This window comes from Nerophis ophidion, linkage group LG09, assembly GCF_033978795.1.
Source record: "Nerophis ophidion isolate RoL-2023_Sa linkage group LG09, RoL_Noph_v1.0, whole genome shotgun sequence".
NCBI lineage: Eukaryota > Metazoa > Chordata > Actinopteri > Syngnathiformes > Syngnathidae > Nerophis > Nerophis ophidion.
The window spans coordinates 29,802,306-29,815,191 of NC_084619.1; the positions used below are offsets into that span (position 1 = coordinate 29,802,306).

The following is a 12,886-nucleotide window of genomic DNA, read 5'->3' on the forward strand; positions in this document are numbered from 1 at the left end:
CGCCGCTCAGGCCGCTTTGCATTTTGACGCGCGTTAAAGCGCCTTTAAAGCTGCTCTCCACCTCCAGGCGAGCAGCAGAGGCAGCGGCCAATCAGCATGCCATTAGCGGGCTTCGCAGGAAGCTGTTTATGATGGCAGCACGGCGCTAATTAGCCTCATGAACTAACACATCTGCCCGCACCGAGTCACGGAGGAAAGCGATCACGTCCATGGATTAGTGCGGGAAGCAAACGGACACTTTTTTTTTTTATTCTTCGCAACTTCTTCGCTTGCGCGCGCGCTGCAACTTTTTCCCCCTCAAGTCTGCTTGGAAGTGTTTCTTTCCTTCTTACACTGGGGAACCCGGACTATCACGCCATGTTCCAGCCGACACCCAAGAGGTGTTTCACGATAGAGTCGTTAGTGGCCAAGGATAATCCGGTACCGGCGTCCCGCTCGGAGGAGCCCATCAGGCCAGCGGCGCTCAGCTATGCAAACTCCGGCCAGATGAATCCTTTCCTCAACGGCTTTCACTCTGGCGGCAGGGGCGTCTACTCTAACCCGGATTTAGTGTTCGCTGAGGCGGTCTCCCATCAGCCCAGCTCGGCGGTACATCCGGTGCATCCGGTGGGCCCACCGCACGCCCTGCACGCCGCTCATCCGCTCTCGTCCTCTCACAGCCCGCACCCTCTTTTTGGCAGCCAGCAACGAGACCCTTCCACCTTCTACCCCTGGTTATTACACAGATATAGATATTTGGGACATAGATTTCAAGGTACCCCTTTCATTTTTTTGGATCACTTTTACGCATGAAAAGTTTTGGGTTTTTTTGCAGAAGGAAACATCATATCTCTGCAACCTTTTAAAAAATATGCCTGGTTCAAATAGTTAACTAATATTGACTAAATATTTATTTTTTAATCACGCTTACGCATAATATATATATATATATATATATATATATATATATATATATATATATATATATATATATTTTTTGTCGGAAGAAACACCATATGTCTGCAACATTTAAAAAAAATATATTGCTTCGTTAAACTAATTGACTTATTTTTTTCTAAAAACAATATTAGTTTGTTTATATTTTTCGATAACTGTTACGCATAGAAAGAAACACCTTATCTCTGCAACCTTCTAAAAAGAATATTGCTATATATTTTCAAACAAAACTATTTTATTGATGATTTGTTCGATCACTTTTACGTATAAAAACAACAAAACATATCTGTAAACCTTTTCAATTATTGACTTGATTAAATAGATGCAATATTGTTTTCAAAAACCGAATTAATTTATCGAGGTTTTTTTTAATCACTGATATGCATACAAACATTTTTCAGAAACACCACATCGCTGCAACTTTTTTGTTTTTAAAACAAATATTGCTTCGTTTAAATAGTTCCCTAATAGGTTTCTTATTAATTTAATCATTAAAAACATATTTAAAAGGCAGTCGCAACCAAAATGCATGTTGATTTAAATTCCATTGACAATGTTTGTCATTTTGTGTCATTTTAAGTGTTTCACAGGAAGAAACACCATATTTCAACGCTTAAAAAAATATGGCTTCGTTTAAATAGTGGAAAAGATTATTTCTAAAAATCATTTTTAATTTATGCAGTTTTTAGAAACATTCTCAAATGCTGATTTAATGCAACACAAATACTAGATTCAGTGTGATCCAATTTTTGTTTTTTATTTAATGATACTATAATATCCAATCTAATTAAAAATAGTGTAAATTATTTTAACGTTTGTACCTATTTTCTGGCGTCATAATGTCTTCTTTTTTGTGATATAACACCGAAGCTGCAATAATGTCAACATGCCTTTCATTAATTTCTCCCCCTTGCCATGCATGCAAAAAAAAAACACAAAAAAACACCCCATTTTGTAAACATAACGACATTCTGCGTGTGTCTCGTCGATGTGTTTATAGGCAATGAAACGAGTCCAGAGAGCTTCCTTTTGCACAACGCGCTGGCCAGAAAACCTAAAAGAATTCGGACGGCTTTCTCTCCATCGCAACTCCTGCGGCTCGAACATGCGTTCGAGAAAAACCATTACGTGGTCGGTGCGGAGAGGAAACAGCTTGCGCACAGCCTTAGCCTCACAGAAACTCAGGTAAGAAAACTATATTTATTTATTTCCACAATTTGAGTAATGCATGGTATTATTTGCTAGCATGGAAAATCACTGCTTATTGTTTTTTCTTTTCAACTCTATTGTGCGTAAAGCAATAATGTCCTCTCATTCTAAGGCCTATAAGCTCATTTGAATGACTTGTTTTGTTGCCTTTTTCTAAATGGAGGCTAAATTAAGCAGTTAACCATTTTATTACACAAAGAAGGTGCACGGCCTCGCACTGCCATATTTGAGCCATTGTTCGAGACCCTTTTTGGAGGATCTAAAAGGGAGAAATGAAGCATCCCGTCGTTCAATTAGCACATTGAGGGCTTTTTTTAAAAAAAATAATAAATTACTTGCCATTGAGGAGAGTGACAAAAGCAAGGGCCACACAGACAATTTATCGATTTACATGCTGATAATTCCCTATTGATCGGCTGCGTGGGTGGATTTAAAGAAAAAATTACATGAATTATTTTTTAAATAATTTGTCTGATAATATTAAAATGTATGGCAATATTTTTAATTGTATTTAGTGCAAATTAATTACAATAGATAATTGTGATAGGTAATGATAATAACATTATTTGTAATTGAATGCGCTTAAGTGTTTTGACGCGCCGTTTTGCGCATGAATGTTGGATTGTCCTGATCGTGATCCCCTCCTTCAACTTCAGGTAAAAGTGTGGTTCCAGAACCGGAGGACGAAGTTCAAGAGACAGAAGCTGGAGGAAGAAGGTTCCGAATCCCAGCAGAAGAAGAAAGGTTCCCATCACATAAACCGCTGGAGGTTGGCCACCAAGCAGGCCAGTCCGGAGGAAATCGACGTGACTTCGGACGATTAACAAAGAAAAACAAAACAACAAAAAACAAGACTTGAAAGGGAAAAAGGAGGACACGAATAACGCGGAATATTTGCCGTGAGAAGAAGAAGACAACAGGAGGGTCCAATAACCCAATGTCATATTTCACATCACCCAGGCGATGGAGGCCGGCCGGTGGTCCAAGATGTCCCCATAAGAAGCAGGAACATGGTACTGACTGTCCACCTCAATTATACTTTTGCACTTCTGATTTCCCCCTACACATGCACACGCTCTCCAGATATACCAAAACTGATTTTATTATTATTATTATGATTAAAAAAACACTTTAATTGCATGGTTAGTTGTTTTAATTTGACACAATCAAAAAAAGCAGACTGAAGTGGGCAATTTTGTCATTCATAATTCTCGTGTAAAAGTGATTGTTAAAACATATGAAGTAGCAGTGCTGCATTATGATGTTTATTATTATTATTATTATTATTATTATAATTATTATTATTATTATATATTCCCCCCCCCAAGAACTGGTTTTGTAAAACAACCAAAAGGTTTTAGGACATTCCTTCTGCTTTACAGTATGTGGCCCCACGCAGCCTTCCGTCACCACTCAGAGATGCCACAAAAGGACAAAAAAAAAACCAAAAAACAACAACAAAAAACTTCAAGCACTGAGCATATTCCATGTACAGAAATATGAAAGGTTAATGTTTCTTTTCAGCTCTCTTTTACAGGATGTAAATACTTTTTTGTGTATGTGTTAAGTTTGCTACAATTTTAACACAAAGTATACTTCCAAGAAGTATGTAATTGTCAATATTTTGTCAATAAAGTTTTATCAATATGTCGCGCGCTGTAAAAGTTCCCAGGTCCTTTATTACCATTATTCCAAATGATGCAAACACTTACAGGTGCAAAATTAAAGGCAGTTCATTTTGCACATTCTGCTTTTTCCACATGTATTGTTGTAAGCTCCAAATATGTAAAAAAAAAAATTAAATAAAATGAATCGAATAATTTATTTCAAAAGTAAATATAATCAAATAACATGTAATTATGAATTGATATACATTATTCAGAATGTACTTTATTTTTCTCACCCCCCCCCCCCCCCCCCCCCCTTTTTTTTTAAAGTGATCTGCTCATATTTGTGCGCGCATGCTCAAACGAAGCTGCAGCACGAGAGCTTTTGTGAAAGTGCAAATCAGTTTGGGCAATTATCATGCGAGTAATATAGGTGGAGGTGGGGGTGGGGGGAATGGGGGGGGGGGGGGGGGGACACACAGCATTGCCCAGTGGTCCACTTTAATCTCTTAATCCGGATCCAAAGGGGACTTGCTTGGACATAATTTAGCACAATCTGACTCGCCCTCACGACGCGATAAGGGGAAGGTTGCAGCAAAATGGGATCTTTGTTTCACGTCGTGTTTTATTGTGCGCTGCAGCCGCACGTTTTAGGAGCATTGACTTTTATTTGATCATTATTATTTATTTTTTTTCGTACCATGCATGCACACTTTTTTTTTTTTTTTGTCCCCCTAATCGGCCCGTTTTGATTCTAACTGCATGCAATAAAACATCTTTAGCGGATACCATTAGCTTTTGCAGAGGGGGGTGAAAAAAAAAAACCCTAAAAAGCTTTATTACAAACCCAGCTTTGAAATAGGGGGGATTAGAGGCCTGAAAGGGTCCCACAATAGTTAGAAGAAAAGGTTTCATGCTAATGAGGTTAATGCCCTTTGTATCTGCGGACTCCACAACTTCATTACTCCTATCTCGGGCAACACGGAGCAGCTCAGAGCTCCACCATCCACTCCAGCTTTTCCCCTCCCTGCCGAGAAAGAAGGATTTGATAGCAGTCCTGTTCAAACTAGATAATTATATCTTTTCAAGTTGGAATTAAGATAAAGAAAGTGCAGTGGAGGCGCTGAGCCTTGATCCGCCGCAAACAAATTTGGCGCACAGCTCCCCTTTTCCCCCCCTATTTGCGCGCCTGCATGGACACACAGGAGACAGGACAGCGTCTCATTATGGAGCCTGCCACCATTTGATAAACTTAATGTTTTAAATCCTTTTCCATTCATCGACCTTCTTGATTTTTTTTTTTAATCGGGGAAATTTAAATAATTTAAACGGGGGGGGGGGGAGCACTATTGAAACATGCGCTAAAATTTGGATTTTCTATAATATGCCATTTAAAATGGAAATAAATATAATTTAAGGTCCGAACCCTTTATCAAAATTGTATTGCGAAATAACAATCCCGGAGTATATAGTTGCGCCTATAACGTGACCCCCACTGACCCCAAACCTCTAATCTGCAATTAGCAGCTCTAATGACATCACTAATGTGCGTGATGGCGGCGGAGAGAGGACACGCAGGTTCGGCCGTGCTGCTCAAAGTCAACAAGGGATTTTTTTTCAAGTGTTTTTTGTCCCTGCAGGCCGCGTCAACATTAAAAAAAACAAAAAAAAAACCTGATCTGTCCCTTTTCCCAAATTACCTGTGATGAAATGGATCCATGAAAGGAGAGAACGGAGCCCACGCAATTGTTAACATAAGGCGCAGCGATAAATACACACGACAAACGAGCAATTACATTCAGCTCCGTGATGAATTAAACATCTCGGATTCTGTTTCTTCTTTTGTATTTTTTTAATAACGAGGTGGACTTGACGGGCGAATGAGGATTTTCCCCAACGCGGCACTTTATTCGAGCTCTGTAAATGCAGTCGAGTTATTCTCGTTTCATGTGGTTGTGCTGCGTGGAATACAACCATATAGTCACTCTTACAATGCGGGGGAAATATGTCCAAACAGACCACAATAATCACACCATTTAAATATGTTTTATGTATTTTTGTGTGTGGTTGAATAAAGAGCACGGTTACATAATCCAATACCACGAGGAAATAGTGACACACGTTTAATATTGCAAATATTTGATATCCCTTTAAAATCAATTTTTTTTAACTTGGGGATTTTTCAATGTGTTGATAGTCACCAGAATTAAACACAAAATATATATATTTTAAACCAACAACACTATAAGTAACAATATCGGCAAAATAATACAAATGCTTCTTTTAAATAATAAGTTAATTCCTTTTCCATCCATTTTCATACCCCTTTTCCCTTTTCGTTTTATTACATTCAATCAAGTCCATCCGTCCATCCATTTTCTACCATGAGTGCAAAATACAAAATGATATTTGACTCTTATTCAAATATTTTGGCTTTTTGACCCCAAAACATCCTGTTCCTAATAACTAACTAATTTATTATTATCATTATATATATATATATATATATATATATATATATATATATATATATATATATATATATATATATTATTTTTTTTTAAATGAAACTAACACTATGTAATTATAGTGCATCCGTCCATCCATTTACTACCATGAGTGCAAAATACAAAACAATATGACTCTTATTCAAATATTTTGGCTTTTTGAACCCAAAACATCCCGTTCCTAATAATTAATTCATTTATTATTATCATATATATAATATATATATATATTTTTTTTTTTAATGAACCTACCACTATATAATTATAGTGCATCCGTCCATCCATTTTCTACCATGAGTGCAAAATACAAAACAATGTGACTCTTGTTCAAATATTTTGTCTTTTTGACCCCAAAACATCCTGTTCCTAATAACTAATTCATTTATTACTATCATTATTATTATATTATTATTCTTTTATTTATATATATATACCATGAGTGCAAAATACAAAACAATTCAAATATTTTGTCTTTTTGACCCCAAAACATCCTGTTCCTAATAACTAATTCATTTATTATTATCATTATGTTATATATATATATATATATATATATATATATATATATATATATAACATAATGATAATAATAAATGAATTAGTTATTAGGAACAGGATGTATATATATATATATATATATATATATATATATATATATATATATATAATGAACCTAAAACTATAGAATTAATGTATTCATCCTCCTGACAAGCAGCGACCTCTAGAGTGGATGTTTGTATTGTAATGCATATCTTTATTTCTTACGTGGGACAATGCACATTAATGGACATAAAAAAACACCTATATTTTTCAAAGGCAACTGTAAATAAATAAATACAAATAGTCTATCTGTGTTGGCCCTACGATGAGGTGGCGACTTGTCCAGAGTGTACGCCGCCTTCTGCCCGATTGTAGCTGATATAGGGATAAGGGAATAAGCGGTAGACAATGGATGGATGGATGAATGTAAAAAAGAAAAAGTGTTTTACATAACAAGGATACTTTTTCTGAACAAAATATGCAACGCTGACAGAAACATATGTCCACTGCAGAGGACGTTGGTTCTGAGGAGGATGTATACAAAATATTTAAACATATCGCGCATTGGATACCGATTAGTATCCATCTCTGGGTGTTCCTCTTCTTTTATGTGAAGGCTGCACTTTTTCCTGCTCCAGTTTGTTTGCTTGAATGAGGTGTGTGAGTGTGTAATGTGATGCTGTTTCATTTGCATATAAGTGCATGTTTTCCATCCATCCACCAGCTCTGAAGGGAGCAATTGTGACCCCCTTCACTCCCCTCAACCCCACGCACACACACACACAGACACACACACACACACACACACACACCGTCCGGTGAAATTACAAACATTTTACGAGTGGTATATCTGCAAGCGGCTCCATTCCCCCTCAGAGCCCTAATGTGAAACACATGGCGGACTGTACACCTGATAAAATACCTCAGGGGCCCTGCAGTTTGGAAAATCCTCAATTCGCTCCCTAAATAAAGCAAACAATGGCTTCACTAAATATATCACATGTGCCTGCTGAACTATTCGGAGTCTCTTGACCTGCCAGTCCCCTCTCTCATCATCAGCTGGTGCAGCACCACCGAACACATCTCATAATCTTGTTACATGGACAAAATGACTAGTATAGCCTCATGAGAGCCAGTGTCCACTGCAATGGACATTTGTGTTTTGCTAAACAGCGATATATGACCAAAAAAAAAAAAAATAGACCAAAAAAGAAAAGTCCACTGCAGAGGACGCTGGTTCTTGTGCAAGAGTGATGTAGTGTGAGACAGGTGCACACCTGCTTTGCAAGACCCTGCTGTGTCTCCCCCTCTTGGTCGCAAAAAGGAGCAAACATTTGGCCCCCTGCCCCAAATCACAATGAAACCAGAATTGGAAAGTAAGCAGCAGAAAACGTATTATTATTATTATTATTTGCAATTGGTTGTACTTGGATGTTCTCCGACAAACACGAGAGGGGAATCAAGCCTGCAGAAGTACGAGGAGTTGATTGCACCGCATCACAACCCAATTTGGCATACCTGCATAAATGAACTATACCTCAACATTTGTGCACTCCAAAGATTAAAAAAAAATAGAATATATTCCTCAATATTCGTACAAAAACTTGCTGAACTGACTTCGGTAAAGTAAAGTATAATATACAGTACTACTTCAATTTTTTTGATATTCCTTCCAAAATGTTGGACAAAAAAAGGTCCTTATATTAAAACCAAAGTTTTTTTTTGCCATAAGCAAAAATATGAGAGCAATCATTCCTTTCCAGTCGCAAACATGAAAACAAACAGGAATAATTATAGTTTTACATGCAGAAAACAATGCGAAATGCGTACAAATGAGGAATGAAATGTAAAAATGCATCATGGTTACCTTTATTGAAGACCCATAATGTCGGTGAAGACCATGATGAAGGTGGAGGGGGAGCAGTGCAAAAAGCAGCAGTTTTTTCCCACTTTTTTGGTTATGTGTAACTATTTGCATATTTTTTAAATCAAACTAATATTTAATTTAATGCATGGCTCATGTGGTAGACTGGTTATTTCCCAACCTGCACCATTTTTTTGCACTAAAACAAATTTATTGATATATTACATGTGCTTCTTCCCGCAAAACGGGCCCTGCATGATTCGTGGGGCCCTTTTGCACAGCTCGTGTTTTTCCCTCACAGGGAGGAGCGGCCCTGGAGGACGGGAGGGGGTGAGTGCAGACAACATATTCCTACTTTCCTACAAGCTATTTCTTTGATCCAATAGTGTTTCTCACTTTCTTTATCACTTGTGTTATTCCCATAAACACACATAGACAACAACTGTGCGATCACAAGACTGCTTACATCAACTGATGCACTAACATGTATGTACCAGACAGCACTGCTGTGGCCCCACACATCACACTGTCACGGCTCCACAAGCCAACAGCAGTGTGCTCACACTTGCAACTTTCTTTGGCCCCACGGTGTTTTTTTTTTTTCAGCAGTAAAAAGCCCAGAGACTGAGTCACTAACACGTGGATGCTTTGTTTGGATACTTGATTCTGCTGAGCTACTTTTTTACTCGTAAAATAACGGAAACAGCATACAACACATTTTCTTTTTGGGTATAGTAGTCTCCCGGACCAAAGTCCACCTGGATAGAATTAAACTCAAACTGAGGAGTAATTAAATTGTTAAAATTTTTGAAGATTGATTTTGGGATTTGAAAAAATATGATTGATCATTTAATTGGAAAAATTGGCTATAGTTTGACTGTAATATTGCTGCAATCATCTGGATTAACGTTTTGGCTACATACCCATTTATTATTGTTGATAGATTAAAAATGCATTAAAAAAAAATTGAATTTAGCTACATTTCCAAAAATGTTTCAAAAAAGTTATTTTTGATGTCAGTCAGGCAATCAGGCTCAATATTTTTGCAATACATTTATTAGTATTGGAATGTGTTAAAACATCCGAAAACATTGTTAAAAATAAGTGGAAATATTTCATAGGAGGAATGTCAAATTCGTTTTCATTGAGGGCCACTTTGCAGTTTTTGCTGACCTCAGAGGGCCACTTAAACAAAAAGGTTAATATATATGAAAACAAATGTATAATTGCCTCACGATAAAGTTACACAGTTATAGATATAGTGATTGTTCTGCTAACAAACAGATTGATAGTTTGTTTGGAAATCAGAAGTCATTTTGACAAGAATGTATCTATTTTGATGACAGCAAATGCTTGGAATATTTTGTTACATAATCAGATAATATTCAAGTTTAGAAAATATGCAATTTTGGGTCAAAATCCAAATATGTTCAACAAACTTTTTGGAAAATGGTGTGGCCTTTGGTATTAATTGTCTACTCTTGACAAGATCGTATTGAATTATTATTCTCTAAAATCTATTTCTAAAATTAAACCACTAACGCAGTGGTCTTCAAACATTGGTCCGTGGAAATTTAATTTCATGTTGGTTTTTATTTCGGCCCCTGCGTCACACTGTTTCACTCGATTGAGCCTCCTCTATCATAGTGTGTGGTTAAGGCAGTGGTGTGCCGTCAGGGCCAGCGAGGCCTTCTCTGCAGGCCTAACATAACCAGAAGTCATGATTATAATTAAAGATACAATTATTTCTTTTAATTTACTTTCCCTAAATATCTAAAATTATTCATATTCTCTTCATGGCATATTATGTTCCTTCCAGCGCTGTTGTTTTTAGGTTAGAGTTTTTATCCAATCAGAATTCAGATAGCTTATGTTGCCATGCTGTACCAAATCTGCCCGGGGCCTTCAGAATAAACAATGCTGGCATCTATGCCCTGTGAGTGAACAAACACAAACATTTGACAGACAGTTGCGATAGCCAATCAGATCACGAGTTGTTGTCAGTAAAGCCTTTTAGATGGCCTAAGGCAGATATATTGTGATGTTATGAGCCAGGTAACATAAGAACTCCATTACCCAGCATGCCACAGTAGTGGCATTTAGGTTGTTGAATGGAGACATGTGGCAGCTGGATGTTATCAATGAGCACGCTGTCGAGTAAACTTTAAACTCAGCCAACAAGCCTCGTCTGCATCTTTTATGATTAGGAAAGACAACACATATATTTGCAAGGCAATTTTCAAGAAGGATATTTAAAGAGAAAGTATATCTTGTGAGATGATGTCGGTCAACTCTGGAAGTTAGCTCAGCTGTCCCGGCGATGAAATGTGAGTTCAGATATTTTATTTCTTTATTTTTTCACGTTTAAAATGTTTTTTGCAATCTTAATTTTGACAGTACCACAAAAGATATGTTTTAATTGCTGATGCGGGTTTATTGATTTTTAAAGTCGCCAGAAAATAACCCATTTCGTACAATGTCCAGTAGTGCGGAAATGTGTTTCTGTATAGTATTTCTCCAGCAATGGTCATGTGGTGACATCAATGATGGTATTTTAAGAGGTGGTCATTGAAGTTGGACATCACTGAAGGTTGGTGGGAAACGCACGGCCCGCCACTGCGATAAAGGTTAGCTAGCAAAACGAATTGGAGGGTATAAGGACAAGTTTTTGGTGTGATACTTGTAAACTCCAATAGTTTTTAACCCTTTATTCATATTACGTTATCATGTGACTGTCACACCGACCCCTCCAGTCCCAGACATTTCATCAACTCTTTGAAATGTTTTTTTTTCTTTGACTGACAAATAATAAGATTTCACCCAAAATTCTGGTCACTTGTGTTTTTTCTGAAACAATGTCAGTACATTTAATTAAGTATAATGGCAACAGTTTGACCCCCGAAGACAAGATTTACATGATTTCCTATAATAAAAGTTTTAAAATAGCAGATTAGGTCCCAGAGTGGAATATTTTTGGTTGATATGTTCATTTGTGTCATGGAAATGTTTCCTCTCAGGTTAGTGTAAAAAAACAAAAAACAACAACTAAATATTAACCAAACATGCCTTAAAAGTTCGTTGTGTCACTATGCTTACCCTCAGAATAAACGTATAGTTGTGAAACAACCAAAGTAATCCACAATAACAGACTGAGACTTCCATTTATTGTCATTCAAATTGTAACTTTACAGTACAGATAATGATAATAAAAATAATATTAATAATGCAGTTATATTTACAAAATAATATAAAATGAGTCTCAGATTGACACTCAGATGTGTGAAGTAAATTATATTTATATAGCGCTTTTCTCTATTGACTCAAAGCACTTTTACATAGAGACCAGTTGATCTGCCATTTCTTTTCTTTTTCTCCTATGTCCCACTCTCCCTTGTGGAGGGGGTCCGGTCCGATCCGGTGGCCATGTACTGGTTGCCTGTGTATCGGCTGGGGACATCTCTGCGCTGCTGATCCGCCTCCGCTTGGGATGTTTTCCTGCTGGCTCCGCTGTGAACGGGTCTCTCGCTGCTGTGTTGGATCCGCTTTGGACTGGACTCTCGCGACTGTGTTGGATCCATTATGGATTGAACTTTCACAGTATCATGTTAGACCCCCTCGACATCCATTGCTTTACTCCTCTCCAAGGTTCTCATAGTCATCATTGTCACCGACGTCCCACTGGGTCATCATTGTCACCGACGTCCCACTGGGTGTGAGTTTTCCTTGCCCTTATGTGGGCCTACCGAGGATGTCGTAGTGGTTTGTGTTGTGGTTTGTGCAGCCCTTTAAGACACTAGTGATTTAGGGCTATGTAAATAAACATTGATTGATTGATTGATTGAGAAACTCAATATCTAAGTTACATTTAAACCAGTGTGGGTGGCACTGGGAGTAGGTGGGTAAAGTGTCTTGCCCAAGGACACAACGGCAGTGACTAGAATGTCTGAAGCAGGGATCGAACCTGGAACCCTCAAGTTGCTGGCACAGCCACTCTACTAACCGAGCTATACCGCCCCAATTGGGGTTCTGTAGTTTGTGAGAACCAAATTTGCCTTAAAATGTTCTGCAGCCCAACAAAGAGACACAAAAGGTTCTTTGTACAAATGAAGCCAAGCTCTCATTAACGCCTTTTCTTTTTACACCACATTTCATATTTGTGACATGGAGGAGAAATTGGGCCAACTTCTCGATTTGTGCTGTCATAATAACCCCCAAACACAACA

At 37.6% G+C, this 12,886-nt stretch overlaps 1 protein-coding gene across 2 annotated transcripts; it reads left to right on the top strand.

The window, feature by feature from the left end:
- emx2 (empty spiracles homeobox 2) lies at positions 1-3,796 on the top strand. 2 transcript variants are annotated; one of them, XM_061909944.1, is made up of 3 exons: positions 1-754; positions 1,937-2,121; positions 2,802-3,796. In XM_061909944.1, exons 1-3 carry the CDS (start codon positions 358-360, stop codon positions 2,967-2,969), a joined length of 750 nt encoding a protein of 249 aa, XP_061765928.1. In that variant the 5' UTR covers positions 1-357; the 3' UTR covers positions 2,970-3,796. The 2 variants fall into 2 exon arrangements, with proteins under 2 accessions (XP_061765928.1, XP_061765930.1); XM_061909946.1 differs by lacking the exon at positions 1,937-2,121.
- Positions 3,797-12,886: the final 9,090 nt, after the last annotated feature.

Excerpts from the sequence above, each read along its gene's own strand:
- emx2 (XM_061909944.1), top strand. The coding sequence starts at position 358 with ATGTTCCAGCCGACACCCAAGAGGTGTTTCACGATAGAGTCGTTAGTG. Across the intron at positions 755-1,936 it reads TTTGGGACATAGATTTCAAG|GCAATGAAACGAGTCCAGAG; the intron begins GTACCCCTTTCA and ends ATGTGTTTATAG. Across the intron at positions 2,122-2,801 it reads TTAGCCTCACAGAAACTCAG|GTAAAAGTGTGGTTCCAGAA; the intron begins GTAAGAAAACTA and ends CTTCAACTTCAG.